The sequence below is a fragment of the Aethalodelphis obliquidens genome, unplaced genomic scaffold (assembly GCF_003676395.1).
Source record: "Aethalodelphis obliquidens isolate GAN/ISIS:26980383/991018 unplaced genomic scaffold, ASM367639v1 scaffold68, whole genome shotgun sequence".
Lineage (NCBI taxonomy): Eukaryota > Metazoa > Chordata > Mammalia > Artiodactyla > Delphinidae > Aethalodelphis > Aethalodelphis obliquidens.
Window position 1 is genome coordinate 3,511,651 of NW_020838012.1, and position 21,971 is coordinate 3,533,621.

At 40.2% G+C, this 21,971-nt stretch overlaps 1 protein-coding gene across 2 annotated transcripts in view; it reads right to left on the reverse strand.

The window, feature by feature from the left end:
- Positions 1-639: 639 nt before the first annotated feature.
- ATP6V0D2 (ATPase H+ transporting V0 subunit d2) overlaps positions 640-21,971 on the reverse strand; it is a 48,313-nt gene continuing 26,981 nt past the window's right edge. The window contains exons 3-8 of one of the 2 annotated variants that reach the window (XM_027089762.1): positions 13,553-13,731; positions 12,269-12,348; positions 10,757-10,834; positions 4,323-4,496; positions 3,034-3,111; positions 640-1,410 (exon numbers count right to left, since the gene is read on the reverse strand). In XM_027089762.1, coding sequence (XP_026945563.1) covers positions 1,249-1,410; positions 3,034-3,111; positions 4,323-4,496; positions 10,757-10,834; positions 12,269-12,348; positions 13,553-13,731 — 751 coding nt within the window. In that variant the 3' untranslated portion in view covers positions 640-1,248. The remainder of the gene's footprint in view (positions 1,411-3,033; positions 3,112-4,322; positions 4,497-10,756; positions 10,835-12,268; positions 12,349-13,552; positions 13,732-21,971) is intronic. The other variant, XM_027089763.1, reaches the window with a different exon arrangement.

Sequence of the window (21,971 nt, forward strand, 5' to 3'; positions counted from 1 at the left end):
AGTTGCATGCAGGGGCAGGAACAAGTCAGGGAGGATGCTTTCCAGACCAGGGGCCATACATGGGAAGCGGGATCCCTGGGTCCAGCTGATGGATCTGCACCGGAGCCCCGCACCAGCTGCTCCCCCCTGCCATCAGAACTGGGGTGTGGCCTAGGCTTCTCGCACAGCTGAGAGGCTAGGCACTTGGCTTTCTTTCTGGCGGTATGAGCTGCTGTTTTTCCTTATGCTTAAACATTCCTATCACTAAAATTATGAAAATGTTCTACAAAAAAATTTCTGAAATTTTGCAGAAAAATTGATTTACTTCTTGGTCTTTGTGCCTAATTCTAGTTACCAGTATATGTATATTCTCTGTAAATATTCTCACTTGAAGAACTTTCAAATATGGATATATGTTTAATTTTTAAACTATAGCAAACACAGATTTTTCTATTTAGGAATTTTTTATTTTTGAAGAAAGCACTAGAGCAGTGTTTGTCACTTTTTCTTTTTCTGGGTAGCTCTCTGCACCAGTTCTACTGAAGTTTTATAGAGAATCCATATCTTGTAAACCGAACCTGTGATTTATGCTTCTGAATGAATAAAATACAACTAATGGAGTTACTTTCTTCTCAGGCAAAGTATGAAGAAACTGCAAGAAAGAGAGGTATACCTTTTATTTAAAGAAAGTTGTAAGAAAATTAGTTATAAGTGGTAGCCTTAATAACAAATGTAACACTACCTGCAGCTATGGAATATGATTTGGAATTATGTAGCTTTCCCAAGCCTACCAGATCAAAGTGTATTAGAAAAAAATATGGTATTTTCCACCATATGTGGTCCATGTTGGCTATGTACAGCTCTGGATTTTTGTGGACCTAGGGAAGGGATGGACGGTTAAAAAATAAAGCAGACACTCAGTATTTGGGCCTGTGGAGAATCATGGGAAAGCAAAATACTTTTAATAGATTTGATTTTTAAAAGAACAAAAATAAGAATAGGAAAAGTACCATAGTGTTAATTAAAATTAATGTCTAAGGCAAGGTGAAGAATGAGACATAAATGTGGAGGCAAGATGTGGAAGCTTCTGGAAGAAAAAGAAATGCTTTGTTTCAGGGTTGGCTTGCTGCGTTTCCAGTCGGTCTGCAATTCATGAAGTGAAGCGTGGCTTAGTTTTGTGTGATCTAGATAATATAACATGACTCCTATTTCCCTCAGTAACTTCCTTTTAACATTTATGATTTTATGCATTTCAGGCCCCTCACTGGGTTATAAGATTGGAATGTAACTGTTAATTTTAGTTCGATGTCTTTGTGAAATGCATTCGGCTATCCACACAACATTTCTTATTTCTTGTTCCTTCAGCTTGGTATACGCATAAAACACACCATAGTGGAATTGCCTGTTGAATGCCAGCACATTCATCTGTACCTGGGGAAGGAAAGAAAAAACATGGACCATCAACTCTTCTGGAACATACTACTTTAATTAAATAATATTAAGCTACAGACTGGTTTGTGCTTGTGCAGTGCTTATCTGTATTTAAATAGACAATTTCTAAATTGTGTCAAAGAAAGGAAAGCAGTAGGAAATTCAGCAAGTCTAAAGGGAGAGCGTCACTCTGCAGAGAAAGGCAGACAACAGTAGTGTAAAAAGTAAGTTTGTAAAATCATAAGACAAGCTCCAAATCTCAGCAGCACTGCTAGCACCAAGATTCCTAGGAGGACTTTGGAGTGTGTGTGTGTGTGACTTTGTAGTGATATTTATTTGGCTTCTAGCTAGTAGGCTGGTCTCATTTAGATAAAGTATTTTTCCTTGGCCACAATTTTTTAAATTTTAAGGTGGTTTTTAGGCTATTGAACTCCCTTTCAGGGTAATGGCACAGGCCTCTGGAATTTGGACCAGGTGATATTATGAGTTTCCTTAGGATGCTCTGCAGCAACTTAACATGCAGTTGAATAGTGTTTTTCTGCAGAAGGCAGATCAGTAAAAGAAAATTTTCAAAAAACATTTTTTTAACTGGGGTACAGTCTAAAATGGAACAATTCCTTTATTCTTTTCCATTTAGAAAAAAGGAGAAGAGGTACTGAGTCCCACACGTAATTCTGAAAACCTCAAGCAAAGCAGTCAGGTAGGGGAGGCCCCCTGCTCTTAGAAACCGTCACACATTTTTCCTGGCAAGGGCAGCTCCTTTAACAGCTGTCTTTGCAGCAGAAGGGCAATAGTGTGGAATTTTAGAATACCCCTACTATATGGGAATACTTGCATTGCTTTTACTTCTTTCTAGAGAATTGTTGGAAAATGCCTAGAGTAGGACTTACAGGAAGACCCCCATACTGCTTTCTCAAGCCAGTTTAACCCTAAAGTGTGGGTGAATTTCAGGGTTCTCTGTTAATTCCAATCAGACTGAGATGGAAGGACCAGTGGTTTTAGGGAAATGGATAAAGTACACTAGAAAAAAGTCTCCAGATTTGGGGGACTTTACCTGGCTACACTTCCCTGAAGTCCTCTTGTTGCACACTTCAGTAGCTCAGGAATTGGCTATAAATGGATCAAGTATTCTTCTGCCTTTTCAGGGAAAGAGAATAATCTAGACGGGATGGATTTCCATGCAAATAATTCCTAAGTGTTCTAATTGTGCGCAGGAGTGATAAATCCTTCTTGAAAAAGGGATAGATTCGAGTGGGATGCACTTAACAGGGTGTGCTCCCTGGGGACAGTCAATATGTGATCATGAGAACATCCTAGCTTTGTTTCTCTAGATAATTACAGAATGGCTGCCTTACTTCCAGAGCTTTGCTATGTGCACATCTGTCTGGATATGACAATCCCACAAGAAGCCATCATATGTGAACCACAGTGCCTTGACTCTCCAAGGCAGAGATACTAACTAATACCCATTCAAACTATGAATGTATATAATCAATTGGCCTGATCAACTGTAAAAAGAAAACTGTAAAAAGAAAACCCAAGTAAAAAAAAAAAAGAAATACTAAGACCCAGAGTATGAGAAAAAGAGTGCATAAGCTAGCAGCATTTCCATTTACATCATACCTCACGCTCATAAAACACATCCTCCAATGTCTTTCCCCCACTGCCATCACCTACAGCCTCAAACAAAGCCTTGTATACCTGAAAAACAAAGACAAGAAATTGTTTTTTTAACAAATTTTCATTTTTTATAAGTATAAAAACTATATTTTTCCAGCAATATAGAAACTGTGCACCCATCTTAGAAAATCTATCCAGAAGGCCACAATTTTTCTTGTAGGATCTTTGGCTTCTTGAGGAAATACCAAAAAATCCAAACAACGAGAGTACAGATGGCATTCCATTATATTGGCTTGTTCAGGCCTACAAGGCAAGAGGCAAAAGCAGTTCTACTTTCAGTGTATACTGAGCTGATTTCCACATTTGATTCTTAGGGCTAGTTAGACACATTATAGAGGCTAAAGGAGTGCTTGTGGTTTAATCAGTATGGCTTCATGGGTTCTTTGAGATGAAAACTGATTAAAATTCATTATGGAATTTCAAGTGAGGAATGGGTGGAAATTGGGGAGAAACTCAAATTTTAATATTATGCTAAAGAACCTCTTGCAGTGACACAAGAGATGTCACAAAGGTTCACGCATTGTCTGCTGGCTTATCTTTCCTGGAGGGTTTCGGAAATCCATAGGCAAAGATAAGAGGGGTGTCATCCCAGTTCTAGAAAAGCTACCTGGAGGGTCTGTATGTTACTGTCTGCAGGTCAGAAGGAACGGTACCAGGGGATGAGGTTATAACCTTGAGCTAAGAAGCTTCAGGCTCTCTAAGAGCAATTGGGTGCTGGAGTGGGAGAGGACATAGCAGCCCTCCTTTCTTTCCCGAATCCTGGACACTGAGCAAAGGGAGTGGTATAAACAGTATGTCCATATTTTCCGCTGTCCTTCAAGTAGACAGTCTGTACCTAACACTGTTTGCCCAATGGGCACTTGAAAGAATGGCTGGGTCAGGCTCTTTTACATAACTCTGGCATGAGCTCACATTTCCAGAACACTGCACCAGTCTCTTGGGGAACTTGCTTTATCAAGCACTTCAAAAAAAAAAAGGGGGTCAAATGACCGTTCCTTGGAGATTTAAACAAGTACTTGCTTGGCAGGGACCTTAAAAAACACCAATAGCTTGGGTTAGAAACTCAGCGTATTTCTTTGGGAGAGACATTACAGCAAGAGATACTGCTTTCTATTGCACAAACATTATAAATGTTTTAGATAGATAGGAAGTGTAAATGTGATATGCGGGCTTCTAAAGTACAGGTGATGAAACCACACAAGACATTTCGGGAACCCGGGATAAACACATACTCCATGGTCCGCTACCCTCTTCATTTGCTCGAAGTCCTCTGCTTGGGCCAGCAGGCGCAGTCCCTCGGGATAGAGCTTGCCACAGGTCGGGTAGAGGGTCTCGCGGTCCTCTTTGCTCAACTCGGTGCCAAAGGAGTTAAGCGTGATGATAAAAGCACGTCTGTCTGCCTCAAACTGAATTTGCAAGACATAAAATCAGTGAAATTGAACCATCTACTAGACGCTCTAGACAAATTCATTTCCAAAATGATTTGCTTTCCTTTCCTGATCTATGTCTAATTATAATACAGACATGTGTTATTAATGTTCCCGTAGTCTCTTCCTGTAACGGAGTAACTCTGCTTGCCAGAGAAGGATCACACAGCAGTGACAACAGCCCAGGAGCCCAGGACCTCCCACTAAACTTCAGTTCCCAGGCTCTCTGTTACTAGTTACTCATGTGTCTCTCTCATGTAGGCCACTAGAGTCTCAAATGTGTCTTCCATAATAATTGGAATAATACCTACTTGCTGGGGTTGATTCAGAGATAGAACAAGGTAATGTAAATAGAAGGGCTTAGCAGAGTGTTTAGCACAAAATGTGCATATCATGCATGTTAAACATCCCTTTCTGATTGTTGATGTCAGTAGGATTTTTTACGTAATGAAACTGTGCTACTTACAATTCGTTTGTACTTTCCTGGTTTTGTTTTTCTTCTTTAAAGTTCTAGGTTAGATATCAATAAATTTAAGTCTGTAGCTAAGGATTACAGGGCTCGGGACAAGTGATCTTCCTCTCAGGGCCTCAGTTTTCTTATTTGTAAATGGTGGGGTTTGGCTACACGATCTCTCAAGTGGGTCACATGTACTCCCGGCCTGTCTTCTCTGTGTTGAGCACCACTAGGCACCCAAGCTCCCAGCCCGTCAGGCCTCTCTGTCTTATCTAACCACGGAGTCCTTCTTGAAATTGCTTTCTCTTCCTTTGGACTCCTCTTAGTTTTCCTTTTACCTACTCTGACTATTTCATCTCAGTCCTCCATGGGCATCTCCTCTGCCCACCATGGGAGTTTGCCATGATATCCTTGGGCTAAGAAAGCCTTCTCCATCCACCCAAAGCAACCTGCACTTACCACATTATTTTAAAATCTGTGCATGTGTCTTTCACCCCACCACACTCTAAAATCTTTGAGAGATCATGTCTCTCTCGTTGATTGTTCAATTTTAAATATCCAGTGCCTGACACAGGAAGATCTTAACTGTTTACTAAATCCAATGGAATGGTCCACGGTTCTACTATGGTTCTACTATTTTAAAAATTCTCTATTATTCTCTACAATGTTGCTATCCAAGGTGTGTTTCAAGGATTAGTAGCTTTGACATCACCTGGAAGCTCGTTAGAAGTTCAGAATCTTAGACGGTAGTCCAGACCTAGTAAACCAGAATCTGCATTTTAACAAGATTCCGAGCTTATTCATATGCACACGAAAGTTGAAATGAATTGCTCTACAATACTATTTTTGACTAATTAATAACAAATCCAGACTTGCACCAGATTTTACTGGAACTCTTTTGTTAGAACAGGTGTTTCCTATCAGTACAGTGAGAGTTGGTTCCTTCTGATCCTTTTGATTGCTCTCATGGAAATTGTGGGTGCGCCAGAAGTGAGGAGTGGGCTTATTCGGAAGCAAAGGCAGCTGCCTCTGGCTACTGAATATATCCAGTCCTGTCGGTAATTTCAGACTGTCCAAGAATAAAAGAAGAAATGCAAGAGGGAGATTTCATGGCAATAAAAAAACCTTGAAATAATAGGGCAGGGGGAGCAACAATGGAGTTAATTGTCCCAGATGACCTTCAACGTCCTTTCTAGTTCTAGAATGTTAAAATAATAAGGAGAGAAATAGGGCCAGGTAGGCAGCACTGCAGATATGCAAGGCAGGGGAGGCAGCTGCATGGAGTAGAGCATGACATTTTGGAGGAATGGCCATAGTTCAAACCCTGGGGAAGCAGCTGGAGAGGCAGGATGGACAGGTAGCTGGGAAGAGAATAGGAAAGGCTTCACAAGCCATGCCAAGAAGAAAGGACTTTGACTGATGCGGCTGGTTATCTGAACACGCCACACACTTTCCAACTTCTTGTCCTGGTTAACATTTGTTTCCTTTGCCTACAGAGCACATACTCCATCCCATGACTCTCCAGGTTGAAATCCTACCTGCATTTGAGGGTTCCATCAAATGTAATCTTTTTCTTAAGAAGCCCTTCTCTTTCCTCTCTAATTAGATATGATTTCCTTTGACTCCTTATTATACTATAATTTCCCTTTTATTATAACTGTCTATCTACTTTACTACTTCTAGCCTAGGGGCTCTGTGTGTGTGTGTGTGTGTGTGTGTGTGTGTGTGTGTGTGTGTGTGTATGTGTATTCTCTTAGTGAAAAGAACTGTAATTTTTGAATTGTAAAGGAGCTATGCTGTCTTTGACCATCCCTAAGCAGACAGTTTGCTATGACATCTGATTATGGAGGACAGTAGATGGGGTGGTACTAGTTTCCTGTAAGCCCTGTATCATTTTCAGAGGGCAGCCAGCCTGTGTGGCACAGTGTACGTCGGATGTCTTTCCTTTCACTCTACCCTTCAAACACTCACGCATTTTAAAACCATAACTTATTTTTTGTTGTTGTTGCAAAAGATAACCATGCAGTGTTGATGTATTCAAAACCATTATCCGTTGCTCATGATGGAGTTGGGCTCATCGAGTCAAAAATTCTGGCCAGTTCCTTACAGGAGGAAGGGTCTCCCTGGTGGGAGCCTTATTAGCATGTGTACTGACCGAGGGAGATGAAACAAACATATTCTGTGCTTATTTTTCACTGCTGCGTTAACCTTACAAACCGTCAGAAGAGCAGGAATAAGAGGCAAACAGTACACTGCAGCACATTTGCCTGCACCATAAAAAATTTCTTTTTTTAAATATGAAGCTACAGTCTTGTGATTAGGTCACATTTTAACCTGCAAACCTAGGTTAATGCCCTCTTCCACTGTATTCAGTCTTTTAAAGTCTCCTATCAAATGAGATCAAATGAGAATATGGAAGAACTTCAGAAACTCTAAGTGCTCTATAGTTGCACAAATAAAAGGGGAAGTAATTACATGATCTGGTATATTTATATAAAACTGACAAGCCTCTTCCAATCATATCATTAGAAATGTTATAACTGCATAACATACATAACTGATATTTTTATATAAATGTACAAAGATAGTTAAATGGATTTTTATTTTTAACACAGCTTGAAAAAAATCTAATCTAATAAGGTAGTATCATGGGTATAGGAAAGGGACAAAGAGAACACAGGGTATATAGTATTTTGACCAAATCCTCCTGGTGATAAGCATTCTGCTAATACTGTGCTATCCTTTTTACATTTACAAAGACATAATTCTCATTTACTTCTGATTTTTGTAGCACGTGCAGTATGATCTTTTTTTTCAGTTTTTTTTTTTTTTTTTTCAGTACGCGGGCCTCTCACTGTGTGGCCTCTCCCATTGCGGAGCACACGCGCCGGACGCTCAGGCTCAGCGGCCATGGCTCACGGGCCCAGCCGCTCCGCGGCATGTGGGATCCTCCCGGACCAGGGCACGAACCCGTGTCCCCTGCATTGGCAGGCGGACTCTCAACCACTGCGCCACCAGGGAAGCCCGTGCAGTATGATCTTGCTTAAGAATTAGCACAGAAGAGCAGTTTTTATACAAAAGAACTGTGCAGGTGAATTTGATGTAGACATAATTTAACATAGATAAACATATAAGAACTGGAGCCAGACTACCTGTATTCAAATCCTGACACTACCACTTACTAGACATCAGGCCACTTACTAGCCTTCTCTGCACCTCAGTTGTCCCTTCTGAAAATGAGGTACTAAACTACCCATCTCATTGTGCTATTTTGAAGTCCAAGTGAATTTGTGTATATAAAGCACTTAGGATAGTATCTGGTATATAATAAGTGTTAGCTATTAATAGTGCCATTGTATACCTCTGCAAGGTTATTATTTTTTCTTTTTTTGTTGAATGAAAGATTCTTTAAATACTAAGTGCTTTACAATTTTGAAGTTTCACATTTCATATAATCCCGGAATAACCTTTTTGTCCCCCTTATCCCTATATTACCCCTGCCCCCTTCCCTCTCCCCACTGGTAACCACTAGTTTGTTCTCTGTATCTGTGAGTCTGCTTTTTGTTTGTTCATTTGTTTTATTCACTGGTTTGTTCTATTTTTTAGATTCCACATGTAAGTGATATCATACAATATTTGTCTTTCTCTGTCTTATTTCACTTAGCATAATGCCCTCCAATTCCATCCATGTTGCTGCAAATGGCAAAATTTCATCCTTTTTTATGGCCAAGTAGTATTCCATTGTATATGTGTAACACATCTTCTTTACCCATTCATCTGTTGATGAACACTTAGGTTGCTTCCACACCTTGGCAATTGTAAGTAATACTGCTATGCACATTAGGGTGCATGTATCTTTTCAAATTAGTATTTTTGTTTCTTTTGGCTATGTACCCAGTAGTGGAATTGCTGGGTTATGTGGTAGTTCTATTTTCCGTTTTTTGAGAAACCTCCATACTATTTTCCACAGTGGCTGCACCAATTTACATTCCCAACGACAGTGTATCAGGGTTCCCTTTTCTCCACATCCTTGCCAACAATTGTTATTTGTATCCCTTTTGGTGATAGCCATTCTGACAGGTGTGAAGGTTATTAATTTTAACATTAATATTTTCCTACATATTTTGTAGGTATAAAGTACATGAACCATTTCTAAACCACAGGAATTATGCCATGTACAAACTACTTTTTTTTTTTTTTTTTTTTTTGCGGTACATGGGCCTCTCACTGTTGTGGCCTCTCCCGTTGCGGAGCACAGGCTCCGGACGCGCAGGCTCAACGGCCATGGCTCACGGGCCCAGCCACTCCATGGCATGTGGGATCTTCCTGGACCGGGGCACGAACCTGTGTCCCCTGCATCGGCAGGCGGGCTCTCAACCACTGCGCCACCAGGGAAGCCCCAAACTACATTTTTGAGCCAGAGATAATGTGGCTTTTTATAGTGTGGCTAGTAGTTAAATTTATGAAAAGAAATGGGGGAGCTTCATAGAGTCACTAGGCTGCTTGTGTTATGTTATCAGCATGTCTGGAAGAGACTAACTCACTTTCTGACAATTAGCATGCCATGAAAAAAAATGTTATTTATCGATGTGCACCGTCTGTATAATATAGATAAAGACAAAAAATATTTTTTGGAGTTCTCCAAGGAGTTCTGACTTCAAGGACTGCTTTGACCTTAAAGTTTTAACAGTAGCTTTAACTGTAAGATGTTAATAATTAGGTATTTGAGGGGAGCTAATTTTATCAAATGCAGTTTCAGAACATTTGGTTGAAATATATGCAGATGAGGTTATTTCAGGTTTTTTTCTCTTCAAACCCAAAGGGTAGTTCTTATCAGGCTTTTCTTGAAATCAGAAGTCACTGAACAGCTTAAATATCTACCCACCAGTGTAGAAGCCACTGTAACAGATAATCTAATGGTTAAAGATATTCTTTAGATAAAACTTTGTTTCACAGGGCAAAGTGAGAGCTTTTTCAGCCCAGAATGGTTGTTTTTTTTTTTTTTTTTTTTAAGATCCAAGCGAAATAGGAAGCCAGCAAGAGTGATCTATGTCAAATACTCAGTGCAAACAACGCCCAGAATTCCCCTCCGACCATTCTGATCTCTGGCCTGGGTCCCTCATGCATGTGCAGATTGACATTGCAAGCAAGAGGTCCTGTGGGCACAGATGAAATCTGTGATGATAAAGAGGAATTAAAGAGAATATAATTATTCTCTTTTAGAGAGGTTGGAACCAATGGTGGCATCTGACACATTGTGAGGTTTAAGTGGGCATGCCAACTGTGAATCACTACCCATAGAATCTTCTTGCCAAGAGTGGGGATGCTCAATGGTTGTTTGGGGCAACCTTTATTTTAGGATTTATATAAGGAACCATGCCCACAGTAGACTTTGTTGCCAAGTTGTGGGGGTCCCCAGCTGCCCAATTTTGGGAGGGAAGTTGGTGATTATTATAAGAGTACCTATAGTGCACCAATTGTCCAAAGCATACTAAATTTTTAACTAATTATAATCTGCTTTCTTCATACTACATCAAAGTGAATCATGATCAAACTTCTATCAAAAACATTCTTTTCTAATTCCAAAGTAACTCTTCTATGTAGAAAACTAAGAAAATACCTCTTTTAACTGAAGACATCAAATGATATATGTACAATAAAATATACTGCTATTTTATTTCTAAATAAAAGAACTTCTAAGATTTTAAAAATTGGTAGGATTATATAAATAAAAAGTGTATAAGCACATTATTTGACATAAAAAAATTCAAGGACTCTTTCTTACCTCAAGAATGGGGCACATAATTTCTGCTGTGACATCACCATGATTCTTACAGAATTTATAGAATGCCTCGATGTAAGACTTAAAAAGAAGAAAGATCATAAGGCAAGAAAATGAATATATTTTCCTTTTGGAAATTTCTAGATCAGCTTTCCATGGGTTATTAAACTCTTTAATGGAAATTGAATTACTTCTCCCCTAGGGAGATATTTTATAATAAATTTGGTGTAAACTTTCACCTTGAAGCACATTGCACAGCCTAAAAAAGGAACTCCACAAAAGAACAAAATTGTACTTATCATAACTTATAATTACTCAACAAGCACTTTTTTGCATGCCTCTTGGATTATTTCTCACTGTTAATTCTTGCTATTCTAACAAGAGTGCCAAACTCTCTTATGAGCTCTGCAAATAAGTCTAGATTTGGTCCTATGCTGATATTTAATGTGCTCAGGAGACACATTTGGGATGGCATTGAGCATGGAAGATACACTGGAAAGGCAGAGTCTAGGCTGTAGAGGCAGCCCTGTGTTTGAGTCCCAAATCTGTTACTTACTAGCTAACTGACTTCTGCCAAGTAAATTTACCTCTCCGTGCTTCAGTTTTCTCATCTGAGGAATGAGGATGGCACATAGTTTTGCTGGGTGGATTAAGTGATCTAATGCCTTTAAATGCTTAAAACAGCACCTTCTGTTAGCTATATCTCAGGGATGCTTCCTCTAAGCCCATAAGTCTTTATATAAAAAGGAAAACTGCTGCAATGCAATGCTTTTGAGAGGCCCACATGTTTCAGCATAAGAAGCTAGATATACAGCATGGCAATGTATACATATATATATATTCATTCAGGTACTCTATGAGAGTGTCCAAAGATGCTGTAGTGGTGTGAGTGAAAATGGATATATTTTGCTCAGCCCTTATTACACAGAATGACTCAAATGGCAGCAGCGTAGTCCAGACAGACAGCTGGTCAGATTATACAAAGTGGTGCCTATGATGTTGTGTCCACAGATGGTCATCTTGGTATGCTGCACACTGTCAGTAGATTAAAATTGTGTGGACAGATTAACTGTGAAATTCAGGGACTCTGGTAACAGGATTGAGGACAGAGATGGACATACATAACACAAGGTTCACTATGTATGCTGGTTCTTTTGAAATGGATTCATATGGTTCACCACACTCATCTGTCCACCCACCCATCATCCATCCATCCATCCATCCATCCATCCATCCATCCATCCATCCAATTGACACCTTTTATGTTCCAGGCACCATGTAAAGAGTTAAGGATACAGAGACGCATGGGATCCTCTCAAGGATCTTGCTGGCTGGGAGAAGTTGACATACATGTATTTAACTAGAAGACAGGCCAGGACTAAAAGATCTTTGTCCCCAGTATGCCTAGCTTCATAATTCAGCAGCTGGCTAACAGGCAAGTAACATTTAATAAAGAACTCTGGTTATGATGCATTATGTAATAAAGAAGAACATAATATTGGGGGAAACAGTTACCTTGTACAGTTTATTGCGCAGTATTTCAATATTCAGTTCGTCTAGAGTATTTTCAGACATACAGTCTTGAAAGAATGGAGCTGAAAGCAGAAATTATTGTACAAAATAAATTAATCAAAACATGATTATAAACTGTAGAAAATGTCTCCTGAATGCACCACCCTCTGCCCACCCCTAACTAGGACACTGTGGAGTGGCAATCCACAGACTCGGTGAGGCTAACAGTGATGGTGACAAGAAGGGTGATTACTTAGGAAGCATTTGCTCTGTGCAAGCTGTCACTAAACACTGGATATACCTGAACTTATTTAATCCTCACAACCTGGAACTACTCACTTTATGGTTTACTTTTTGAAGCCCCCCCCGACACCCGCCTTTAGATAACAGTAATATTTACCATTTGCAACCTTACTATGTGCCAACCATTGAGTTGTATTAAAACCGTCTTAGTTTTCAAAACTCTGTTATAGTAAGATATTATTGTTTTTAAAATGAAGAAACTGGAGTGAAATGAATTGTTCCAAGTCACCTGGCTGGTGGTGGGCAGAGCCTGTCATACTTAGGGATATCTGCTTTCAGACTCACCCTCTTTCTGCCATGCTATGCTCCATTAGCACTGGACACTTAATAAAGATGTAATTTTTTTCTTTTTAAAATTTGTTTTAAACAGCAACTATTTTGATGAATGATCAACAGTGAATAACTATAATCCAGGTTTCCTGACAATAACTGTATAAAATTATCCCATTAGTATTTTAAATGCTACAGCTGTTGTCAGTGCCAAATTATAATGAAATTATTATTTATTTCATCATTGCTTCAGGTCATTAGACAGACACTCCTGAGCATCTCAGAAAAATGGCATTCTTAAATTTCCTAAAACAAAATGTTTCCTATATGCAGCCTTATAAAGACAGAAATTTAAAATGAAAAGATAAGGAACTAAACATACAAAACCCAGCTAGAAAATTAATTTTTTGAAAAATTATAAGTTCTATTATTTATTTGCTATGGTCAGGAACAAAGTACAGGGGTTTGGAGGTTGGGAGATGAGCCCTAACTCCTTCTCAGCTACAAATGGTTTGCATGTGATCTGGTATACTTCATTGTCTTGATCTGAAAAATGAGGGAGCTGGACCAGATGATTCTTTAATGTCCATTTCACTTCTAGGAATCTGTATAGTACGACACTATATTCATGGAGAAAACTGTGAATTGAAAGTGCATTTTCTAATACTGTGATAACATACACAAGCAGCTGTGCAATGATTTATGCATTCATACCTAATGGTGTTTCAACCAGAATGGCATTAAAGAGATCAGAAGGTGTCTCTGCAATGTTGACTGCTTCCATTTCTGTGAAACGGCCCAACGGGTGGCACTTCACCAGAATTTCTTTCACAGATTTTTTTTGCAATGCACCGTTCATCAGTAGAATCACATTATCTATCATGTAACTGCACCTGGTGTAGAAGAGGGCTCAATCGTTAGGAAAACAGTTGCATGAGAACAAGAAGCATCCCTCAGGTAAAAAACAAAAAACAAAACAACCCCCCCCCCCCCCACATTTCAGGCACACACGCTTTCGTTAAGGAAATATATATCTCCTTTTATTTTAAACTCTGGGTTTTGAGAGATGTAGGTGAGGTAAAATATCTGACTCTCAGAGGGTACCATAGTTTGAAAAACCATGTTCACAGTTATAACACCTGACTGGTGGGACCACACAGAAGATGACCCTTACACAGTAAATGCCAAATGTGGTGGGTGGGGCAGACAGTAGTGAGGGTGTTAAATTGTTTGGTTTCTCATAATGGACTATGGGCTTAAAAAGTTGAGAAACACAGACCTAAAGCGTTTCATTATACTTCAAAAACTGACTATTTAAATCTTTGATGAAGCTCATTGTTGAGTATTCGATGTTTTAAATATTTAAAAATAAATAAAAATATTTAGTCATTTTAATATTAAAATGTTTTATATATTAAAAATTAAAGTATTCTGTTTTTTTTTTCCTCCTATGAGAGCAGATAGTCAACTTTCTAGCCTTTTCCCCTCCCAGAACCCCAAGAGCCCATAGGTTCACACTTTATGTGATTTCTCTATTCAATATAAGCTCTACCCAGGATATTCCAAGCAATGAGGTCAAGAAGTAAGAGAGACATAGTTGCTTCCTTCACAGAAAATACAGCTTAAGGGAGGCACTGGTACATTGCAGTGCAGCATACAGTCTGCATAAAGGAGATTACAGGGTGGTGTGGGGATTCAGAGCTGGGCACTAAACCAGTCTGGGATCAGAATTCCTAGGGAGTGACATTCAGGCTGCAACTTGCAGAATGATTAGGAGCTGTCCAGGCAAAAGCGGTGGCTGGGAAAGAGTGCTTCCGGGCAGAAGGGAGAGCATGTGAAAAGCCCCAGAGACAAGAGGGCCAGGAACAAGGACGTTCTTTTGCCTGCTGAGCACTGGAGGTGGGGCCCAGTCTGAACATGCAGGGTCCTGAAAGACAAGATGAGGAATTTGGATTGAGAGCAATGGGAGATGCTGAATACGTCAAGGATAGGGGGAATTATGATCTATGTAGATAGAATATGCATTAAAACAGGATAAGAAGTAAGCCAACACTTATATAGTAAAGTGCTTTACAAAAGTTATTTTATTTAATCACGATAATTACACTGGGATGATGATAGGTACTATTATTACCTCCGTTTTATAGATGAGGAACTGGCAGCCCAGACAGGTAAAAATCTCACCCATAACGACACAGCTAACAAATGAAGAGGGCTGAGAATCAAACTCAGACAGCCTGCTTCTGAAACTTTTCTCTTAACGCTCAGATTATGCTGTGTTTAGTTGTCAAGGATGACACATAGGTTTCTAGGTTTAACAGTTAGAAGCTGGAGCCATTTATTGAGATGAGAGCACTGGAGGAAGAACGGCTTGTAGTGGGAGCTGATGTTTGGACCGAATGAGTTTAGATGCCCAGGAGGAGATACCCAATAGGCCTCGGACGTCTAAGTCCTGAAGAGACAGCTGTGGACCAGAGACATTTAGGGAGCGTGGGCAGGGGGTGCTAGTTTAAAGGTGGAAGCAGATGTCTTGGGAATGCTTGAGACCACATTCTAGAGTGTATGTCAAGAGTTCTGTCCTGAGAACTCTGGGGAACCCCAACATTTAAGGACCTTGATAGAACCTGAGAAGGAATGACCAGATGGTAGGAAGAAAACCAGGGAAGAGAATTCTAGGAAGAGGTTAAAGGCCACAGGAAAGTCAGGGTAGACATTGAAGCAAGGTGTTCTCAGGAAGCAGCCACTAAGAGGTCATCTGGCACCACAAAACGTGTTCAGTGGAGTTTGCTTGTGGAAGGGAAAGGGGAGAAGCCAGAAACCTGACCACTGTGTGTTTAAAATGAGTGGGAAGTACAGAGGGTTTTGGAATGTTTAATTGCTTTGTTTTTTAAAAGAGTTTAAACTATAAAGCAGGGGAAGGCAACTGTATGGAGACCCAGGGGCCAGAGGAGCTTTGGACTTTCAGTTTGGGTGTATTTTTCGGTTTTTTTGTTGTTTTTTAAGGTGGGAGAGAAGAGAACACATTTAAGAGCTGAGGGGAAAGAGGCGGCCAAGAGGCTGAGGTGGCGGCTCAGAAGATGGAAGGGACAGCCAAGCGATGAGACAAGGTCCTCCACGTTTGGCAGTGATGGGACTCAACTACTGCACAATTAAGGCTTGAAAAGAACACCTTTCACTGGATGAAAATGAACCTGGCCACTTAGAAGCCCTGTCACTGGAGTCTGGCGGCAAGGGTTACTGACTTCCTGTGCAAGAATGCATTTCCAGGGCTTCCCTGGTGGCGCAGTGGTTGAGAGTCCACCTGCCGGTGCAGGGGCCTCGGGTTCGTGCCCTGGTCCGGGAGGGTCCCACATGCCGCGGGGCGGCTGGGCGCGTGAGCCATGGCCGCTGAGCCTGCGCGTCCGGGGCCTGTGCTCTGCGGCGGGAGAGGCCGCAGCGGTGAGAGGCCCGCGTAACGCAAAAAAAAAAAAAAAAAAAAAAAAAAGAATGCATTTCCAGCAGGATAAGAATCTCCTGCATTGCAACTGAGCTTCCGCAATGTACCCCAATAAAATTTTTACCTAAAGAAGTTTAGAAGAAGGCAATTATCCCTTTATAAAGAGCACATGACTATAAAGTTTCTTCACTCCCCCAAACAGCAGTACCAAATTTGGACATTATCGAATTTTAGAACCCTTTTTATCTCTTGAAAATGATATTAAAATGGAAGTGCTTATTTAACTGTCCCCTTATGGCTCAAAAGCTATTACCTGAGAGGGGAATTGCCAGCACTTAATAATCCTTAGCAGACTCCAGATGTTTAATTGCTCCCCCTCAGCACCCCTGTAATGTAACAGCATATGAGCCGCCAACATTCCCAATGTGCAGAGGACAATGAGACCAACGCTGACAGGGGAAACCAAAATCAATGCTGTGAGAATTTAGCCCACACGTAACACTCAAGCCTATGCCTGTACATGTGTATGTGTGCACATGTGTGTCTGGAGTGCTTTTTTTTTTAAAAATTAATAGAGAGGCTAGGCCCTCTATTGCAAAGAGCAAGGGCTATGGAGATTGAATTGTTTTATTTCAACTCATTTAAGTGGCCTTGTTTCTAAGATGGGACAACAGTAGCAGTTCTCATAGTTTTGTTCAGAAAATGAAATGAGACTTAGGATTCGGCCCATGGCAGGGGAGAGGGGTATCTTTCCTGTCCCTCCCTCATCTCTGTCACATAGGCACCAGGTATATAATTATTATTGGCTGTTTGGGATGGCGGGGGGATAATGTGCCCAGAAGACAGCTTGCTCTTTCCAGAGTATAATCTTGATAGAACTCTAGGGCCCTGCCTCCAGTGGTTAGGAAGGAAATCTCTACTGGCGTTGTTTGAGTAATGTTTGAGTTTAAAGACATCTGGGTGCTCACCTAGCTCAAACTCCTAATGTTTTAAGTAACTGTGCTTATTAGTAACAACAGAGCCAAAACTAGTGCCCACTCTATTGGGCTAATTTTTCTCCCACTCATGGTCTAGACAAACATCTTCACTTCTAGCCCCTTCTAAATATTTTCTTCTGTAACTTTGATATTGGTACCTGTGAAAATCATGAAGTCACCTTAAATTGTAAGAGTAAATGACTCTATTTCAAAAATTTTAGGTTGTAAAAATAATTTTTAAAAATGCCAATGCTTCTTGAGGTTGTTGCTATGTGCCAGGCATTACATGCTTTACACTACATTACATTACATACATGCAGTACCTTATATGCATTACATGCATGTTCCCATTTAAGCCTCCCCACAAGTCAGTGCTCTAAGGACCATTATTACCACCACTTTACACATAAGAAACTAAGGCGGGCTCCCCTGGTGGCGCAGTGGTTGAGAGTCCGCCTGCCGATGCAGGGGACGCGGGTTCGTGCCCCGGTCCAGGAAGATCCCACATGCCACGGAGCGGCTGGGCCCGTGAGCCATGGCCGCTGAGCCTGCGCGTCTGGAGCCTGTGCTCCGCAACGGGAGAGGCCACAACAGTGAGAGGCCCGCATACCACAAAAACAAAAACAAACAAACAAAAACTTTTATTATAAGTTTAAATACTGCAAAAATATTTCTGGTATATTGTGAATGTCAGTATTTAAAATGAACCTGTTAAATCAGTCAAATTAAATTATCCAATGAAGAATCTGAATAACCACTTGCTAAAGACAGATTTTTGTCCCCCTAAAATTCATGTTGAAGCCCTAACCCCCAATGTGATGGTATATGGAGATGGGGCCTTTGGGGCTATTAATTAGGTTTAAGTGAGGCCATGAGCGTGGGACCTACATGATGGGATTAGTGTCCTTATAGGAATAGACACGAGAGATCTTGTCCTCTCTCCCTCTGCTTCATGAGGACATAATGAGAAGGCAGTTGTCTACACGTGAATAAGAGAGCCTTCCCCAGGGAACCAAATTGGATGGCACCCTGATTTTGGACTTCCATGCCTCCAAAACTGTAAGAAATCAATTCCTGTTGTTCAAGTCACCCAGTCTATACCATTTTGTTACAGAAACCCGAGCTCACTAAGACACTACCACTATTCAATTACAAATACATAAACAGAAGGAAATTATGTTGTTCCTTATTTTTTTTTTTTCTGGAAATGTTATTTCTATTCCAATTCTCTGATGAAATTTTACCCTAATATGGCATTTATGTCTTTATATTCAAAGTCTTTTATGGCTCTCTATAACTCTATGTACATATAATTGAATATTATTTTTCATTTCCTGTGATCACAGGCTTCAAATGTTAGAAGAAATTTTATGAGTTATTATTGTGATTACTACTATGTGGGCGCACCAGCATGGCATAAATTTTTAAAGCTTTTTATCTTGAAATAATTAGGTTGACAGGAAGTTGCAAAAATAATACAGAGGGGTCCTATGTACTCTTCACCCAGTTTCCACCAGGGGTTACATCTATATAGCTATAGTGAAACATTAGAATTAGACAAGTGACACTGGTACTCTGTGTGTGTGTAGTTCTGTGTTAGTTTATCCCATGTGCCTATTTGTGTAACCACCACCACAGTCAAGGTAAAGAACTATTGTATCATCCAAAGATCTCCAATGTGCTACCCCCTTCACAGTCACATCCTTCTCTTCCCACCCACTATCTCTTAACCTCTGGCAAATACTAATCTGTTCTTTCTGTAACTTTGCCATTTTGTGAATAATATTTAACAGGAATTGTATATTCTGTGACATTTTGAGACTGGCTCTTTTAATTCAGCTTAATTCCCTTGAGACATATATAATACATACAAGTTGTTGCATGTAAATAATTTGTCCCTTTATTGGTGAGTAGTATTCCACTGTATGTGTATACTTGTTTATTTAACCACTCACCTACTTAAGGCATTTGGTTTTGGGGGTTTTTCCCCCAGTTTTTGGCTATTATAAATAAAAACTGTTATGGAAACTTGTGTCAGTTTTTACATGGAAATAAATTTTAATTTATCTCAGATAAATGCCTAGAAGTGCAATTTGAGTTGTGTGGTAAGGGTATGTTTAGTTTTTTAAGAAACTGACAAACTGTTTTCCAGAGTGGCTGTACAACTTTTAGCGAAGTGTATAAACCTTTCTTCTTTTAAAATCTTCTTACCTTCCCTATTTATAATAGAATTGTCTTAAATATTTCCTCTGCATACAGAAAGGGTCACATCAGACAAGTATTAATTTTTGCTTCAACTGTCAAATATAATTTACAAAATCAAGAGGAGAAAGTCTATTGTATTTACCCATATTTTCCTCCTTTTTTTATTGTTCTTTTCCTGTTGTTTCAGACTCCTTCTTTTATCATTTCTTTTCTGTTTCAAGAACTTTGTTCAGCCATTATTTTAGGGTAGGTCTATGGGCACAAATTCTTAGTTTTCATTCATCTGAGACTGTTTTGAGTTGCTCTTCATTCTTGAAAGATATCTTCATTGTATATAGAATTTGAGTGGACATCTCTTTCCTTTTAGCATTAAAAAAATGTTACACCGGGCTTCCCTGGTGGCGCAGTGGTTGAGAGTCCGCCTGCCGATGCAGGGATCACGGGTTCGTGCCCCGGTCTGGGAAGATCCCACACACCGTGGAGCGGCTGGGCCCGTGAGCCATGGCTGCTGAGCCTGTGCGTCTGGAGCCTGTGCGCCGCAACAGGAGAGGCCACAACAGTGAGAGGCCCGCGTACCTCAAAAAAAAAAAAAAAAAGTTACACCCCTTCCTTCTGAACGCCATCGTTTCTAATGAAAAATCCACCATTGTTCACGTTGCTTTTCCCCCACAAGTGTCACAGCTTTCAGGCATTTTTGTCTTTGTCTTTCAGAAGTTTGACTATGATGTGCCGTGGCTTGGATTTCATTGGGTTGTTCTTGTTGGGGGTTCACTCAGCTTCTTGAATCAGTAGGTTTGTGTTTTGCCAAATTTGGAAAATTTTTAATTACTGTTTCTTTGAATACATTTTCAGCCTTTCCCCTTTTCTCCTCTCCTCCTGGGACTCATTGCTGCTGTGTATTTTGAGTCCCAGGAGTGAGGGAGAGAATGGAGTTGGAGGAGTCTTAATCTTAAAGGATGTACTGGGAAGAACTGGAAGTTTGAAATCCAGAAGCTTGGAGAAGGTCTCTGTTCCCACCTCACCCCCCCCCCCCCCCCCAGTCACCCCTGCAGACTACTTCTGCACTTCCACAAGCTAAGTAGAAGGAGCCATTTGCATCCCATCATATCAAAGGTACATACTATTAGCATAGTTTATGACTGTGCTGATCTTGATCACCTGGCTGAGGCAGTGTTTGCCAGATGTCTCCACACTGCGAAGGTACTGCCCCCTCTTTCCACATTGTACTCTTTGGAAGAAGTCACTGTGTACAGCCTATCCTTAAGAAGTAGGGAATATGGTTCCCCTCCTTGAGGATGGAGTATCTACACAAATTATTCTACAAGGGAGATTTGTCTCTTCTCCCTCATTTATTAAGTTATCCAATCATTTATTTAGACCAGGATGGTCTCATAAATATTTATTTTACATTTATTTTTATTTGGGGTGATAATTCAGTACAACTTCCTTTATTTTGTTGCTCAGATTGTTCCAGCTTTAGCCACTAAGGGCTCTTGCAGTTGGCTCCTGTGTGCTCCTTTAACATACCCAACCATTGCAGGTTTTTTGTTTTGTTTGTTTCGTTTTTCATGTCCTCATATTCTGGCATTCCAAGACAGTTTAAGTTCATCTTATATATTTCTTGCCCCAGTCCTAAAATTAGCTTTTTCTCCAAGGAACGTTGATTCCCTTTATGGGAGAATGGTATTAGAAACCAAGATCTGGGCATTAGGTGGGGTATTTACCAGTGTGGTTTTTATTGTAGGCATTCTCAGCTAAGAGAAAAGAAATATACACATACCTAATAAGGAAGGATTCCATCAGAGTATTATTCTCACTCAGTAGGTCCCACTTCAAAAACCTTATCCATGGCCACACTTCCTTCTGCCACATAGAAGTATACTATTTGCAAATCTTCAGCTCCAGGCAAAACCTCTTTCTCCAGCCTCAGATCCATATTCTTTCACTTCCTTTCTGTGAATATGACTACTGATTTTCTCATAGGCACCTCAGTCACACTATCTCAAAAATCTTATTGCCCCTAATCTTTCTCCTTCTTCTGGAATCTCTATCTTTATCAGCAACCTCACTACTCTTATTCCTAAAAATCTCTCAATGGCTTCCTTCTGCCTTTAGAATGAAACACAAGTTTCTCATAATTGTATTCAAGGCCCTTCATTCGTTGGTTTCTGATTACTTCTCTGGCTATTGATGTGAATGATAGCATTAAAAAGAAAGTATATATTTTAGAAGAGAGAATAGAACAGACCCCAAAAACTTTTAAAGGTCGAGAAGAAGACTTTGTAAGAAGAATGAGGAAAGGCCAGGATGGTTAAAGGAGCCCAAAAAGAAAGTGTCATCACAGAATGCACAGGATGAGGACATCTACTGTGGTGAGTTATGAAAAAGCTGAAAATATATCCATTAGACTTAGCAACTAGAGTGGTTTCGAGGGCCTGGTGGGGTAGAAAATAAGACTGGAGTGGGTTGAGTAAATAAGTGAGAATATAGCAGTAGAGACTATCCTTTTTAAGAA